The sequence below is a fragment of the Spermophilus citellus genome (genome assembly GCF_964194105.1).
Source record: "Spermophilus citellus genome assembly, chromosome: 1".
Lineage (NCBI taxonomy): Eukaryota > Metazoa > Chordata > Mammalia > Rodentia > Sciuridae > Spermophilus > Spermophilus citellus.
Genome location: NC_138182.1, coordinates 119,943,242 through 119,960,256, shown reverse-complemented (window position 1 = coordinate 119,960,256; position 17,015 = coordinate 119,943,242). Strand labels below are relative to the sequence as shown.

The 17,015-nt window shown below is 43.7% G+C and overlaps 2 protein-coding genes across 2 annotated transcripts in view; both read right to left on the bottom strand.

Moving 5' to 3' along the window:
- Nucleotides 1–5,132: 5,132 nt before the first annotated feature.
- LOC308650162 (olfactory receptor 2AJ1-like) lies at nucleotides 5,133–6,133 on the bottom strand (the record flags this gene model as incomplete). Its single annotated transcript, XM_081296177.1, is given in 2 exon segments — nucleotides 5,133–5,192; nucleotides 5,198–6,133. Coding segments are annotated over 2 exon segments (996 nt in total).
- Nucleotides 6,134–11,891: 5,758 nt separating this feature from the next.
- LOC308650101 (olfactory receptor 2W3-like) overlaps nucleotides 11,892–17,015 on the bottom strand; it is a gene marked incomplete at both ends in the record, with an annotated part of 63,526 nt that continues 58,402 nt past the window's right edge. Inside the window, 3 exons of the mRNA XM_081296046.1 lie at nucleotides 11,892–11,979; nucleotides 12,041–12,181; nucleotides 12,956–13,155. Of these exons, the coding sequence (XP_081152172.1) occupies nucleotides 11,892–11,979; nucleotides 12,041–12,181; nucleotides 12,956–13,155 (429 nt within the window). The remainder of the gene's footprint in view (nucleotides 11,980–12,040; nucleotides 12,182–12,955; nucleotides 13,156–17,015) is intronic.

Genomic DNA, 17,015 nt, shown 5'->3' with positions numbered 1-17,015 from the left:
AAAACAAAACAAAAACAAAAACAAACAAACAAACAAAAAAACTACAGGAAGTGTGTCCTGATTCATGACAGGGGCAGCCTTCCTCTATGATCGTCCCCCTGATTGGGACCAAAGGTTAAAAATTGGCAAGTTGTCTCTCCACCCCCTCTACTATAAATCAATCTGTGAAATATGGTATATTAAGTTCTATGTAATGTTTTGAACAACCAACAATAAAATATTATAAAAAAAAAAAAAAAAATTGGCAAGTTGAAAATCATCCTCAGGAGGCACAATTAAAAAACGAAACGAAACAAAACAAAAAACAAAACAAACAAACAAACAAAAAAACCCCAGACATATTGAGGGTTTCCCAATTCAGAATTCATTTTTTTAATTTGTCCACTGTCATTTTATATTGACTCATTAGAGTTCCTTATATAGTCTAGATACTAGAACTAATAAAATATGTAATGTGGAATTTATTTTCTGTTCAGCAACTTCTTTTTAACAATATTTGAACATAAAAATTGTATGTATAATTAAAATATATACCATCATTTTATATATTAATTATGTTTTGATAATTATGTCTTGTTCCTCCAGAGGGGGGAGACCCCTTGAACCCTGGGTATTGTGGGGGACTCTGTACCACCACACCCAGGTAGAGGGGACTCCCCTCTCGAGGGGCGAGACTCTCCTGGGTGTTGAGGGGGAGCTCCCCACACCGTCGCACCCAGGGTAGAGGGGACTCCCCCCTGGGGGGGGGACCCCTCATAGCTGGGTGTTGGGGGGCACTCTGAACACCATTGCTCCCAGGGTAGGGGGACTTCCCCCTTGCGGGTTGGAGCACCCCCCCAGCACCTGGGGGAATGGGGACTGCCCCCTGCAGGGGGAGACCCCTCGAACCTGGGTGTAGGGGGTGAGCTCTGTATACCATTGCGCCCAGAGTAGGGGGGGACTCTCCCCTCCTGGGGGGAGACACCTCTACCCTGGGTAACGAGGGGGAGCTTTCCCCCGGCACCCAGGGTAGGGGGGCATCCTTCCTCCAGCGGGGAGACCTCTATAACCTGGGTGTGTGTGGAGGGAATCTCAGCACCTCACCCAGGGTAGAGGGGAATCCACCCTCCAGCGGGGAGATCCCTCTAACCTGGGTGTCGTGGGGAACTCTGCACACCTTAACACTGAGGTAGAGGGGACACCCTCCTCCAGGGGGAATACCTCTCTAACCTGGGTGTTGGGGGGGGAGCTCTGCACACCTCAACACTCAGGGGATAGGGGAGTCTCCCCTCCATGGGGGAGACCCCTCGAACCTGGGTGTGCGGGCGGAGATCTATATACCATCGCATCCAGGGGAGAGGGGACTCATCCTCCAGGGGGGAGACCCCTTGAACCTGGGTGATGGGGGGTAGGGAGCTCTGTACACCATCACACTCAGGGGAGAGAGGACTCCCTCCTCTAGGGCGGAGACCCCTCGAACCTGAGATTTGGGCTGGGGGGAACTAGGTACACCATAGCACCCAGGTAAGAGGGGACTCCTCCCTCCAGGAGGGAGACCCCTCGAACCTAGATTTTGGAGGGGAGCTTTGTGCAACATGGCACCCAGGGGAGAGGGGACTCCCCCTTCCAGGGGGAGATACCCCTAGAATCTGGGTTTCTTGTGGGGGGAAGCTCCCCACCACTGTACCCAGGGTATAGGGACTCCCCGCTTTAGGGGGGAGACCCCTTGAACTTTGGTGTCTGGGGGTGGGAAGGAGCTCCACCCCCACAACACACCGAGGGTAGAGGGGATTCCCCCCTCCAGGAGGGAGACCCCTCAAACCTGTGTGTGTGTGACGGGGGGAGCTCTGTACAACATGGCACCCAGGGGAGAGGGGACTCCCCCCTTTAGTGGGCAAACCGCTCGAACCTGGGTGTGTGTGTGGGGGTGGGGAGTTCTGTGCAACATAGCACCCAGAGGAGAGGGGACCCCCCACTCCATGAGGGAGACCTGTCGAACCTGGGTGTGGGGAGGCAACTCTGTACACCATTGCACCCAGGGGAGAGGGGGCTCCCTACTTCAGGGAATAGACCCCTGGAACCTGTGTGTGTGTGTGTGTGGGGGGCTCTGTAAATAATCACACCCAGGGGAGAGGGGACTCCTCCTCCATGGGGGAGACCCCTCGAGCCTGGTTGTCGTTGGAGAGCTCCCCCCCCCCCCCCCCGCCGCATCCAGGGTATAGGGGAGTCCCCCCTCCAGAGGGGAGACCCCTGGAACCTGGGTGCAGTGGGGGGAGCACCCAGTGTAGAGGGGACTTCCTCCTCCAGGAAGGAGACCCTTGGAACCGGGGTGTGGGGGGGTAGGTTCCCCCCCACGCACCCAGGGTAGAGGGGACTTCCCCCTCCAGCGGGGAGAGCACTCTGACTTGCATGTCACAGGGGAGCTCCCACTGCCTCTGTGGCCAAAGCATCCTGGAACACTGATTACCAGGCTTTTTGGTGTTGTAGTTTCAATATACAAATCTTTGTTGGGTCAAATACAAGTTAGGAATTTATGAAATTGATTTTTTGCTCAATAAATTTTGCAGCAGTGCCCTTGGAAACATACCTAAAATGTGGAAAGAATCTGACAGTTTTTCCTTATATTTAAATATTAATTTTTACTTTTGTATAACATTCTCTTCTGTGTTTCATTTTATTTTGTTTTGTTTTATAAAAGAAATTGAATACACAAATACACATGCACAGACACACACAAGAAGAGTTTGGTGGAAAAAGCTGGTGTGTGCAAAGTAAAACATACAGCTCTCTGCTGAAATAGTTGACTAAGGAGTGCGGTTCCACCAGTTCAGAGAAACCAGGTGAGAAAAGCCAAAGAGACCCTATCAAGGGAGAGTAAACATACTGATTTTCATTGAACAGATGGAACAACTCCCGATTCTTGGACTAAGCTCTCTAAATGAATGGAAAGTGTTGCTTAATTTCTTTCTAATTATGAGTTTTCTTTTTTCTTTTTTTCTACTTATAGAAGAAGTTGTCAGAGAATGTCTCTTTGCTGCTTATGGTTATTATCTATGTAGATGACCCTAGGTTTATGTTTAATCTTAAAATATCACAAGTACCATTTGTATTTTTTATGTATTCCTTACAATCCTGTCCAGATTGGACCACGCTTTAAAAAAATTCTTTTCATATAAATACAACTTTTTTTCCACATACCTATTTTTTTTAGGTGTTTTATCTCCCCTCAATCTCAGTGCAGTCTTTTCTGTTTCTATATCTCAGTTGGGAAAGTAAGTCTGTTAGCCTTGAATGTTGTTTTCAGGAAGCTTGTAGGTTGATGAGACTTTTGAAAAATCTCCCAACTCTGACCCCCAGATTTGAGGCTCCCCTCAGAGCTGCTAGCTGGGGGTGGCCTTCCCCTGCTAACATACTCAGGTATTCTGGCCTTCCCAACCCCAACTGCATGCTATGGGACTCCACCTGGATGTTACTGTGAGGAATAAAAAGAAGTTTTAAGAGTGTACATTGCATGACACACCTGCTTTTGAAATAAGCATCTCTGTGAAGCTGGAACTCTGGCAACCCTTTGTTATACCTATATCCTGCTGCAAATTTTCTCTTAAGAGTCTAATGAAATAAACCATCAAAGCCCTCGAGGAATAATACAAAATTCTAGGAATGAAGGCAAGTAAGAAAATCCCAGACTTTCAGGCAGAAAATTTTTTATTAATATATGACCACTGTTTATTATATTTCTATGTCAACCTCATTATAAATATGATTGAAAACAAAAATAATCTAATAAAGGTCCTTAATGCTTATTGCCAGATTGCTTGTTTTAAAACTTTGTAGCCTATTTTATACTTATCTACATTTTATTATATCAAATTTACCAAAATTTGCTAATATTTATTCTTATTGTTTTAAAATTTCCAATTGTGAAAGAAAAATTAACAACTTTCACCAATTTATACATCTTAACATTTGCTTAAATGTTTTATAGTATTTATTTAATATTGACTTCAAGCTCAATATAATAACATGTACTTGAACATTTGCCTCAAAAAGTGTGGTTTTTCTAGGTTTTGCTGTAAATTATTAGAATTAATTCTTTTTAATTAAATTAAATATTAACATTTTCTTCTTTAAAATGATTTTAGAATAAATTTCTAGAACCATTTGTAAAGCATGAAACTATGTATATGTGAAATGAGACAACATTTGGATTTTTTTAATTGATTTTTTTAAAATACATGACAGTGGAATGCATTACAATTCTTATTACACATATAGAACACGATTTTCATATCTTGTATAGAAAGTATGTTCACACCAGTACATGTCTTTATACATGTACTTTTTTTGCATTATAATTCTTTATTTTTAAAAAACATTTTATTAGTTATTGGTGGACCTTTATTTATTTATATGTTATGCTGAGAATCGATCCCAGTGCCTCACACATGCTAGGCAAGCACTCTATCACTGAGCCACAACACCAGCCCCCGCATTATAATTCTTATTACACATATATACCACAATTTTTTATATCTAAAAATATGGAATGCTTCACGAATTTTCCTGTCATCCTTGTGCAAAGGCCAGGCTAATCTTCTCTGTATCGTTCCAACTTTAGTATATGTGCTGCTGAAGTGAGCACAACATTCTGGATGTTTTTAAAGAATATGTAATCTTAATTCTAGCAAAAATAACTCTATTTTATTACAATCAGAGCAAGTATGGGTGTGTCAGTACACATTTGAATATCTCAACTCAACAAACAAAGATGTCAATGCAAACCACATAATTAAATTCTGAGAATTTCACATTCTTTGTAGATTTGTAAAGTTTTGAAATGTAACTTTACTCAGTTTCATAAAAATAGAGACACACATAGGTTCATGTTTCTTAAATGGTGTGTACATGTGTATAATTTAAAAGGTATTTCTGAAGTTCAGAGGCAGGGCCTGGAGATGTTGGATGTCTTTCAATTCCTGCAAGTACCTGTATGATTATATACAGCACAGAAGGAGACACAGGCTAGGTATGAATTGAAGAGCAAAACATGCTGCATAGGTGTTATTATTAGTGTTTTGAACATGCATTTCTTTCCACACTTAAAGGGATAGAAGCTTTAGTTTCTTCCTAGAGAAAATAATAATAGATGTCCTCTAATTGTGAAATACGGAAGTAAAGGTACACAGAGGTTCATCATTTTTCCTGTTCATTTTCTATATGGGAAGCTACTTCTGAGCACGTTTTTCATGGCAGTCAAGACATCTTTGTTCCGGAAGCTGTAGATGACAGGGTTGAGCGTGGGCGTGACAATGGTGTAGAATATAGCCAAGAACTTATCCTGGCCTGGAGCATGGTATGACTTGGGTCTCATATATGTGAAAATAAAGGGCCCATAGTACATTATGACCACAACCATGTGGAAGGAACAGGTGGAATAGGACTTCTTCCGGGCCTCTGATGACTTCATCCTGAGGACAGTGAGAAGAATTTTCACATAAGATGCACAGATCATGGAGAGAGGGATCAGCAGAAATAGAATGGCGCTCATATCAACCCCTCGTTCATAGCTTGAGGTGTCTGCACAGGACAGCTTCAACATGGCAGGAATTTCACAGAAATAGTGATCAATCACTCTAGAGCGACAGAAGGGTAAGTGCAGTACCAGCCCTGTGTGCACCATGGCGTTGAGGGTCGCAACCAGCCAGCACCCTGCAGCCATGAGCACACTGACCCTCTCGCTCATGATCACTGGGTAGCGCAGGGGGTGACAGATGGCCACATAGCGGTCACAAGACATGGCAGCCAGGAGGAGGCACTCACCACCCAGCAGCGTGAGGGACAGAAATACCTGGATCCCACAGCCTGCAAAAGAAATAGCTCTGCGGCCTGACAGGAAGTCGGCGATCACCTTGGGAACGATGTTGGAAACGTGCAGGATGTCCATGAAGGACAGGTGGCTGAGCAGGAAGTACATGGGGGTGTGGAGGCGCGGGTCCCTGCGGATGAGCAGGATCATGAGGGCGTTTTCTGTTAGGGTCACAATGAAAAGGCCAAACAGGAAGGAGAAGAAGACCAGACTGTAGTGGGAAGAGGAGAAGAGACCCAGGAGGATGAAGTCAGTGTTGGTGCTGTGGTTATCGGGCCTCATCTCCATTGTGCTTTTCCTAAAAAGAGAGAATTAATCGATGTCACTTACATAGGTCTGCCTGATAAGTGAGGTTACTGATGCATGCTTTGTAATCAAGACCCATGGCTTGTTTCACAGAGCGGGCCTGCACTTGATCTGCTCCTGGGTCATGCTTAGCTTGCTCAATTGGCCTTTGAGTCTATGTTGGGTCTCAAAGTGTCAGTTAATTCCACGTAACGAACTGAAGTCCTGTCTTTGGTCAGCTCTCACCTTCTTAAGGAGGCCTACCCTGCACAGGCTTCTTAAAATCCCAATACTCCTGCTGGACCCGGACTCCTCTGGTCTCCTTACTGTTCTGCTGTGTGGGGTTTGCAGCCCACCTTCGCCTTCTGTTTATTAAATGAACAGGTCAATTCCACTCACCTCTCATTGTCGTTGCTCCACAAGGGTTAACCTGATGATGGACACTGCCCAGGACAGACCTGGCCTTCAGCAGTTGCTCAATCATGGGTGCTGAGCTCATGACTAACATACATGGGCCATGCTAGAGAGACCATTCTACCATGAGCCTGGGATATGAGAGTCCTCCCTCAAGGGCATGCACCACAGCAGCCCATGAACAAATGAGTAAATACAAAAATAGACACATAGAGGCTGGGGATGTGGCTCAAGTGGTAGCTCGCTCATCTGGCATTCATGGGGCGCTGGGTTTAATCCTCAGCACCACATAAAAATAAAAAATAAAGATATTATGTCAACTGAAAACTAAAATAAATAAATAAATAAATAAATATTAAAAATTCTCTTTAAAAATAGACACATAAATATTATGACAATGAAACTTCATTTTAAATAAAATTTTAAGTAGATAAAACTTACAGAGGATGAAATATAGGAGGATTTTAAATATTGTCCTTGTTTATATGTAAGAAATGAAAGCTATATGTAGTCAAAATCAACAACATATATTTACAAATATATTTTACTTTTCTATGTTTTCTTAATGTGTAGAATTTGAATCATAACTTTTTTATTCTACATATGGGAAGTCATAGGTGTTCATTTATTTATACTTGGAAGGTGGTTACTTGTATCCTTACTTTATACTTATTTGTAATGTTCTGTATATATAATCTCTCCCTCAATATGGAGATTATATACATCTATGATTGATATGTCTAATTAATATATAGACATATAATTGATATATATAATTAAGAACAACAAAAAATTGATCATCTCATTGACAAGTACTATTGAGCTTAAATATAATTAATTTTTATATTTGCATATATGAAAATTAAGTCACTAACAGTGTATAAATGATTTAGTCTTGCATATATTTTTTTTGTAAATGCTGTTTCTGTATCATGCACTAGATCAATTCTTAACCTTATTTCTAATTCCCTGGACTGCTAGCAGCATTTTGCTGTGGTCCTTTTTTTAATGAAATGACCTAGAAGTGAGTCAAGAAGACCAGCACTGAGTGAGGTTTGTGACCCTACCTGTGCCCCTGTCCTGGCTGTTCCAAAGGCTCTGACCCACAGCTCAGAAGCCTTGATGACACACTCAGGTGGAGACTTCAGGCAATGTGCCTCCTGTGAGCTGGTTGGTCACAAACATTTTCCAAATCAGTGAAAACCACTCACAACTCAAACTGAGCAATACTGTGTCTCTGGAAGCATATTTTCCCTCTGGTTTTGCTTTTCCAATTAATTATCCACTTTATTGAAGTCACCCCCTGACCATTTACTACTGAGATCCCTGTGTTTAGCAGACCCCGTGCCCATTGCAGGTGCCATTAAAGACTTACCACAGACAGAATTTTTAAATGGACATCAAATATTTTCAATTGCTCCTAAGTTCTTCCTCCTGTGCATTTCTGACTTGACTGTGTTACTGTGGTGTTCATTGCATCTACCAGCCATCCACATTTTCCCTGCAGCCCTGGGAAGCCAACATCACTCACTCCTGTCTCCCTCAGCGTCCTGCTTCTATCTCCAGGTGCAATTTCTATGAGGCACCTAGAATTTCCACAGGCACATTTCACGACTCTGCCCACCCATCACCCCAGGTCTGGAGCACACTCCTAAGATACCAGGATTATTAATGAAATTATACCTTCTGTGCCATTCAGTGGTATCTGGATTGACTAGAAGAGCTACACCTGAATCCAAAGATGAGTGCTCTAGCAGCAAGCTAGTTAAACGTGTAAGGAGGGAGAAAGAACCTGGTACACACCTGGCAGCTTCTCACCTGGACATGCAACTCTTTCCCAGGGTGAAGTCTGTTTCCCCACCTCGATCCACAAATCCTTGTTAATGTTGGAGAGACATGCAACACAGACTTCTTACCCACCTCTCCTCTGTAATCTTGGAAGCTGGCCCCAAAATATGTTCTCCACATGATTTTAATACTTTTTAATGAACTTTTAAATCTGCTTTTCTATAACATCTTGTAAAATTTTCTAAGCATCTCTGTATACCTAAGGTTTTATCATTTAAAATAAACAATGAGTCAGTTACATCTGAAGTTTAACCAGTGTGGTTAATGCTTCACAGAGACTTTGATTCAAAGTCAAAACAGACACTTTATTTTAAGGAACTAGGAAACATAGACCGTGGTATGGAGAAAAGAATAGAGAAAAACATTGGCATAAATCTTCTAGGTAATTTCATTTAAAAAAGGGCAGGGAGGTAATAGAAAGAAAGCAATAGGCCAATCAGAACACTACAGGGTATGAACAGGAGAAGAAATTTCAATGTCAAGAGCAATGCCAAGATTGAAAGGCCACAGTAGACAAAGAGAATTCTTTCAGAGCCCAAACTCAGGAGTAAATATAGTCACACCAGGACTTCGCTGGTGACACAGAAACTCTTTCCCACCCCTATAAATCAAAAGTCTTGAGAGCAGACATGAGATTGCACGCCTGTAATCCTAGCAGCTTGGGAGGCTGAGGCCGGAGGATCATACGTTCAAAGACAGCCTCACTAAAAGCAGTTTTCCAAAGCAAATCATTTGCACTAAGCAAATCTGTGAGACCCTGTCTCTAAATAAAATACAATATAGGGCTGGGGAATGTGGCTCAGTGGTCCAGTGCACCTGAGTTCAATCCCCAGTACTCCCTCGCCCCTAAAGTCTTCAGATTCTTGTTTTGTAACATAGGAAATTTCGACTAGATGCAGAAAAATTTAGTTAACCATCGTTCAATTTTTTTACGGTTATTTCTCAGATTTTGTTAGGAGAAATAGGTCATGAATATCATTGTCTCTAAGTGTTCTATATTAACAAAGCCAAAATTTTGTGTTATACTTTATACATTTATATTTCTTTTAATCTACTGATATTTGCCATTAGTGTTACATTTATTGAAATAAAATTGTTATTAATTTGTTGTATTGAATTAATTTCTGAAAACTGACTTGTGGCATATATTAAAGTTAATTTTTAACTCAGAAGGGAAACAGTATGTATGTGTATATATATGTATATATACATGTACTTATTGAAGAATGTTGTACATTTTGAAATCAGAATTTATTCTAGTAACATATTAATGAAAATAAAATTCACTAACTTGGGCGAGTGAGATCTGGGAAGGGAAAATTTCTACTGCCTCTCATGACATTTATTGGCTGCTCTGAAAGTTTCTATTAAATTGTAATTTGGGGAACCCACAACCAAGCACAATTCTAGTACATGTTACTCAAAATGCTTAGCATGCACCATTTTATGAGATGAAAATTTAAAATATTATTATAAAGAAAACTGAATTAATTAGCTGCCTCTAGTTTTGCCACATACACATACAGTTTCCTCCTAATGCAGACGTTTCTTCTGGAACTCACTTTTAAGTACACACACACTCTGCTCCATCACATTCCCTCACTCCTTCTAAGTCCTGGTCGCAGGACTTCCACTGGCGTCGTCTGAGAGTTTGGGTGGTGGATCTTACCTACCTGCCTCCCTTCCATGCCTGGCTGCTTTCTGCAGCACACACCCTCCACCCAGCACTCTCAGAGGCTTCAGCGTCTTCAGTTCTCCAAATTCAGTGGTAAAGTCCCCCTCCACTGGACCTCATGCTCTCGGCAAACAGATCAATCTCCCAGAACCAGGCAGGCCTGGCAGGATGGATGCCCAGTGCACTGGTGAGGCATTGAGGTGGGTGTGCACTCTGCTGCAGGCTCACCCAGGAGCCCCGAGTCCCACACATGCACTTGCAGGGCTGCCTCCACCTCCCTGGACCTCACCAGGTAAACACCACAGGCAGCATTTCTCACTTAGCCTCCTCTGCTCACTGGAGCATCAGTCACCCTCACCCCAATGGCCCTGAGCCCTGGCTTGTGCAAAGAGACACGTCCAAGGGAGTGGCTGAGGGCACCAGAGCTGCCTGGACTTGGCACTCCTTCAGATGGGATGGATTTGGCAAGCGCACTGCACAAGAGTCATTTGGAACTAGTAATCAGAAGCACAGGAGGCAGGTCCTCACTGGGAGCCCTGTGGCAAGTGGCCTCAGGGAGAAAACAGTGGTGTTTTCATAGGGCAGCAGAAGGAGCCATTCCCCATGGCATGGCCTGGGAAGGAGGGGGCGGGAGCAGGCCTAAGTATCATGGTGACAGTGGTGGACACCTAGGGCAGCCCTGGCACTCCCGCAGGAGCAATGGTGAGGCTGGCTCTCAGGGGAGAAGGGATGGACTGTTTTGCCATCAATTAATCATGTAGAATTAAATTTATGGTAATGATGATAACAACAAGAAAAAAGATCAAGAAAAAACAGTTTTTAAGAGAAAAAATAAAGTTTTCCTGAGCCTCTGCACCCTGCTCTGTTTACTCAGCATATTTTATTCCTTCTCTGCTTGGAGTCCTCTGCAGCTTCCATCACCTGACCAGGGACAACACTGAGCCATATTCAAGAAAAGGAAAGGTGGTGAAGATGGGAACCAGATCAAGACAAGATTAGCAGAAGAGGAGAAAAGAATCACAACAGTAATCACTGTAGGTGGTATTTTAAACCACAGCCTTGGGATGGTTTTTGAATTCACTAGCTTTGTCTTTGAAGATCACACAAATATGTGTGAAAGATAGGCCTATTAAAAATGTATAGCCAAATTTATTTTCTTTACAAATTCAACAATTTATTTAAAGGTGTCAAATTTATTCCTTATTAATTATTGGGAGTATGTAAACATTTGTTAAACAAAGATTGTTCCAAAGCACCAGAGTCCCAATTTTAAAAAGCTCTTAGATTTTCAGTGGAATCTTCCCTCCAATGGAAGACCAGTAGTTTGTAAGAAATCATAATTAAAAGAAATAAAAGTAACAGTTTCTAGCAAAAGAGAGGAGGTGGAAGAGAAATATCACACATACACATATTAATTTGTTTGGGCATATATTTACAGGGTATGTCAGAAAATTCATGATTTTTTTTTTCTAAAACTCCCAACAATGTTCTGAGTGCCCTATACTTTCTGTTGTGGAATCAATGGCTGTGTTTGGTTCCAAAACTGAAATAGTCCAAAAGACAAAAAGGAACATAAGCACATAGACAATCTGCTAATGGCAAGTCCTCAAGGCCCACTCATCATCAGGAAAATTCAAATGAAAAGCCAAGTGCTCACAAGAATTGGCCCAAATGGAAAAGTTTCGATAATACTGGGAACAGTTGGGATCCGTGTTCATTGCTAGCTGAAGTCAGCAAACGCTCTGAAAAGGGGCTGAGTAAGTCACCGCCATCGCCTAGAGGAGCAGAGGCATGTGACACACAGAGAGGCTGGAGACAGCTCGGTCACTGCGGCTCGCACCGCGCACTGCGCAGACGCCTCTTCGCTAAGCGATGGGCTGAGGAACGCGAAGGCACCAGCCAGATAGGACCACTGGCAGGAAAACAGCAGACCCACAGAGAGTGCGGAGTGGGGGTCTGACCAGCGTCCTGACCTTGGAGGGAAACACTCAGACACAGACAGCGCCTGCGGCCACTTGGCCTCTAGACACAGTCGCAGAGCGGCCGCGCCCAGGGCCAGGGTAACCGCGCAGCTGCGCAGCCTCGTGGGACCGGCAGGGGCGCCGTCCGCGGCGCTGCAGCTCCAGACGCGCTGGCTGGGGGCTCCGGTCTCAGGTGCTCAAACTCCAAGCTTCCTTTAGTTTCCAAGCCTCCGTTAGCACCAGGGTTGGGACGAGGCTCTGCTGTCCACGAGGAAGCGCTTTACAGGTTCTGCGGTTGGCCGTGGCTGGGGGAGGGGAAGGGACACTAAGGAAGAGCCACCGCAGCTGACGCCGTCGGGGCAGTGAAGGGTGCTGTCCAGGCCCCTGTCTCCTCCAGGACTGCACAGCCTCCCTGCCTCGTTCCCTTGCTGAGGCCCAGGTCCTGTCCCAAGGGGTGCTCTGCCTTCCTGCCTCAGTGGGCCATGTTGCTTGAGGTGGGCGTGAGCTGCAAGTGCAGAGACTTGTGGAAACCTCTGAAGAGGATGCCTGCAGTCTAAGCTCCCAACTGTGGAAATCATACACTGACGGGCAGCAAAGAACCTCAATCCTCAAAGTTACTAGACACTTAGTTCATTATTTAAAAAAGAAACCACTGTGGTGCATAACATAGAAATATTACTGACATTTTAATTGACAGAGTTTTAACAATACAGTTTGACCTGCTGAAGACAGCTCAGTAAACAAACTCAAAGTGTGGACCTTCTCGCATGATCCAGAGTAAAGCAGAAAAAATATATCTATATCTATGTATATTTGAAAGTTAAAAACCTTCTCCCTAAGAAATACCAAGGTCTTAGTACAGGCCTTCCTGTTTGGGCAGTAGATGACCTTGTAGTCATTATTCAAGGCCACACACTGGCCATACACTTTCTTAGGGCCCCCTTGACCTCGCTGTTCCTCAGGCTGTAGATGAGGGGGTTCAGCATAGGGGTGAGGATGCTATAGAAGGCTGACACCACCTTATCATAGTGAGCTGATCTGTAGGATTTGGGTCTCATGTAGTTAGAAATGGCAGCTCCATAAAAGAGCCCCACCACAGCCACGTGTGAGGAGCAGGTGGCAAAGGCCTTCTTGCGGGCTTCTGTGGAGCGCATGTGGAGGACAGCAGCCAGGATGAGACTGTAGGAGGTCAGGATGAGGCAGAAGGGCACCAGGAGCATCAACACACAGCAGATGTACATGACATTCTCAAAGACAGACGTGTCAGCACAAGCCAAGCGCACCAGCGTGGGGGCCTCACAGAAGAAATGGTCTATCTCTCGCCTGCTGCAAAATGGGAAGCTCAGGGCAACAACTGCCTGCATCAGCCCGTCAGCTGCTCCCAGGAACCAGGACCCCACGGTCATCCTCAGACACAGTGGCCAGCTCATGAGCATGGGATAGCGCAGAGGGTGGCATACGGCCACATAGCGGTCATAGGACATGGCTGCTAAGAGGAAGCACTCCCCACCACCCAGAGTGAGAAGGAAGAAGATCTGGAAGCCACAGCCAGCAGGGGAGATGGACTTGTTTCCACTCAAGTAGTCAGCAGCCATTTTGGGCACAGTGGTGGAAACCACCATGGCGTCCATGAGGGACAGTTGGCTCAGGAGGAAGTACATGGGTGTATGGAGCCGGAGGTCCTGTTGAATCAGGAGAATCATGAGGGCATTGCTCACTAGGGAGGTGAAAGCTATTGTCAGAACCATCCCAAAGAGAAACTGTTGGGCTCTGGAGTGGCCCAAGAGACCTAGGAGAATGAAGTCGGAACTGGTGTTCCCACTTTCCATGATTTCAAACAACAGAAGAGACACTGTCAGTGGAAACATAGGAGAGAGGTTAATTTTGTAAATGCCCCATGTTATTTATATCCTTCTAAATAATCACATGTGTAATAATAAAACCTATTTCAAATCCTTTATCTCTCATTTTTATTTTTGTTTTTATTTTTGGTGCTGGGGATTGACCTCAGGGGTGCTCGGCCACTGAGCCACATCCCCAGCCCTGTTTTGTATTTTATTTTGAAACAGGGTCTCACTGAGTTCCTTAGTGCCTCACCATTGCTAAGGCTGGCTTTTAACCTGCAATTCTTCTGTCTCAGTCTCCCAAGCTGCTGGGATTACAGGCATGTGCCACCGCGCCCGGCTTCATCTACTTTTTAAACATGTTTAAATCAAGATAAAATTAACTTAAAGGTTTTTTTTTTTGTCATTTTGAAGTTACACATGATAAATGCCTCCTAGGTTGAGTGTTGATTAATTGCATACCAAATCCTAATTCTTGAGGAGTTGCAACTGACATGCAAGAGAGGCTTTTTAGTTACTTGGTGCCCAAATAAATGGGTGAGCAGGAAATGGTATACATGTGTCATTCATATTGATGCTTTAGTGGTGTACTGCATGATCAATATTCTTAGAGATGAATTGTCAATATCTTACTTTCAAAAAATGATGTACTTAATAATGAAGATTCCAAATCTAAAACACATGAAAATTGGTTAAACTACCCAAATCATGATGTTTTCCCTGACGCCAACTGAATCTGGAAAGCCCTTTCTAAAACTGGAGGGCTTACCTTCTCAGATCTAGAAGGCAGGAAGACAGCGTCTGCAGACAGAAGCATAACCTCATGTGAAGTTAGTAGTACCTTAGTCACTTCCACAGTTTTAAACTTAATCAGTGTTATTTGAGTTTGTTAGTGTGGAGCTCTATTGCTCAATGCACCCTCTCATTAATCCTTCAACAGTGCTTTGTATTGTTCCTGGCAGTAGCAAAAATGCACTATTTACTGGGTAAAGAAAAATCCTGCTTCTTTATTACAAAAGTGTGCAGAAACATTAATTTCTTCCTCACTCCCCATAGAATCAAAATCTTTAAGTCAATTTTTGTATTTGATCTTCTCCTGCAAGAACTGGATAAAGAAGCCCAGAACTGGACAGATGTGACTACTAGTCTGTCCTCAAGGATACTGCCTGCTTCATCATACATGGCAGAAGGTGTGCAGCTCTTAGGGAGTGCCAAGATCCACCCTAAGTCCAAATGCTAGTCGTAACTGGAGAGCAACCTGCCTTGGATTGCTCCACCCTGTGGAGATACTTCTTTGTCAAATATGTCTTCACTTGCCAACCTCTGTGCTCTGCACACCCCCGAATCTCTGAAGCATGATCTGTGTGCCTGGTGACCACATGAAAACCCTGGCCATGGCTCTCACTGGCTTCCCAAGGCTGGAGGAAACCCTAACCCATTCTTCCCTACTCCAACCTCTCAGTGTTAAAGACGGACTAAGCTTTAAACCTGTTTAGAAATCATTATGTAATTCAGTAACTCTAGGATGTTGGGCAAGTTCCTTTAATTTTTTGCACTGTATTAAACATCTTTAAGTGAACAGTGACACAGTGACATTAAGTATATTCACATAATGGTACAACTCTCACCAGTATCCACCTTGAAAACTCTTTTCATCTCCCCAAAATGGAACCGTGCACCATTAGAGAGAACTCCTCGTTTTTCTCCCAGGCCTAGCAGCCTCCATTCTCTCTCCCTCTATAAATCTGTGACTCTAGGAAGTGCACCTGGAGGAAGTCACTCCCATCCTTGTCTGTTTGCATTACCTTACCTGCTGTCCATGACCTTGACTCGGGTGCATGGGTGCTACTTGGTGTGTCAGAGTTCCCTCCTTCTCGAGGGTCACTAGTGCCCCACTGGCTGTGGGCAGCACACTTTGCTTATTCCTGTACACATCAGTGGCCGCCTTGCACTTCCACACACTTTCCTGAGCATTTATGTGCGTTTAACAGACATTTGACCACAGATGTTACAGCTTTTACTTTAATAAAGTGATAAGATGTCACATGAAATAGGACAACTTCAGTGATCCTTTTGCTTAAGTCATGCAAGAGAGGTTTATGAGTTTTTAGAGAATAAATTCAACAACTCCCATGACTTTTCAGTCCATTACAAAGTTTTTACTTGTGTTTAATTTTATATTACACAAATGAAGTAAGTTGACACTAGTTAAAAATATTTGCAAAGCTATGCAAATAGGATTATTTGGGATTCATTTCTAGAACAATGATCATGGATACAAAGTGTTGCTAAAAGAGTAATAAAGCGTTAACTCTGCTGGCAAATAAAATACAACATGCCATTAAAAGGAGGAAAGGAAGCTCAAATCCCAGGGTTGGGAAAATGTATTATCCTGAAAAACAAAGATTTCCTTTTTCTTTCTTCCCTCTGACTTCATAGGTTTGGAGATTTCTTACCCACATTTCCATCTGCTTCCATAGCTTTTTCTTAGAGTGATGTGAAAACGGTTGCTTTTCCCATGTCTTTGCAATGCTGTGAGGAGCACAGCATTCTCCTGCCCTTTCTTCCTTTTAAAAAAGCCTTTGGGTGATCATGGGAAATTTAAAGCAGTGCCTGTAATTTTCTTTTCTATACTTTTTTTCAGACTCATCTCCAAAATTTGATATTAAAATGTTAAGTTTCTTACCCAGTGTACTGAGATGATCTTCTGTAACAAATAATAACATACAGACCTTTTATTTGAGGGAATCCATGGGCTGTTAAAGAATCCAGCTGGTGAGCAGCAGCTAACACATGCTGCAGCTCTCCGGGGGTAACAAGCACAACAGGGAACAGAGGATTTTCTCAAACTTGTTGAGCATGAAGTGCTAGGACTGGCATCCCCTACCCACATGAGAGGACGTTCACTGCAGCAGGCTGCATCTGTGTCCTCTGTGAGAAGCACAGTCGCAGTCCCCTCATGCTGCAGGAGTGACTTGCTGCTGCTGTGTCCAGCTGGAGTATATCAGTGCCTATGCACAGCTACAGGGTGTGTGACCTGTACCCACAGGGGCTGGAAGCACTCTCATTAGCCGGAGCCACATGACGTGACACTTTAGGGTCAGACAGGTTTGGATTTCAGAGCTGTTTTCAAGATTCCCAGG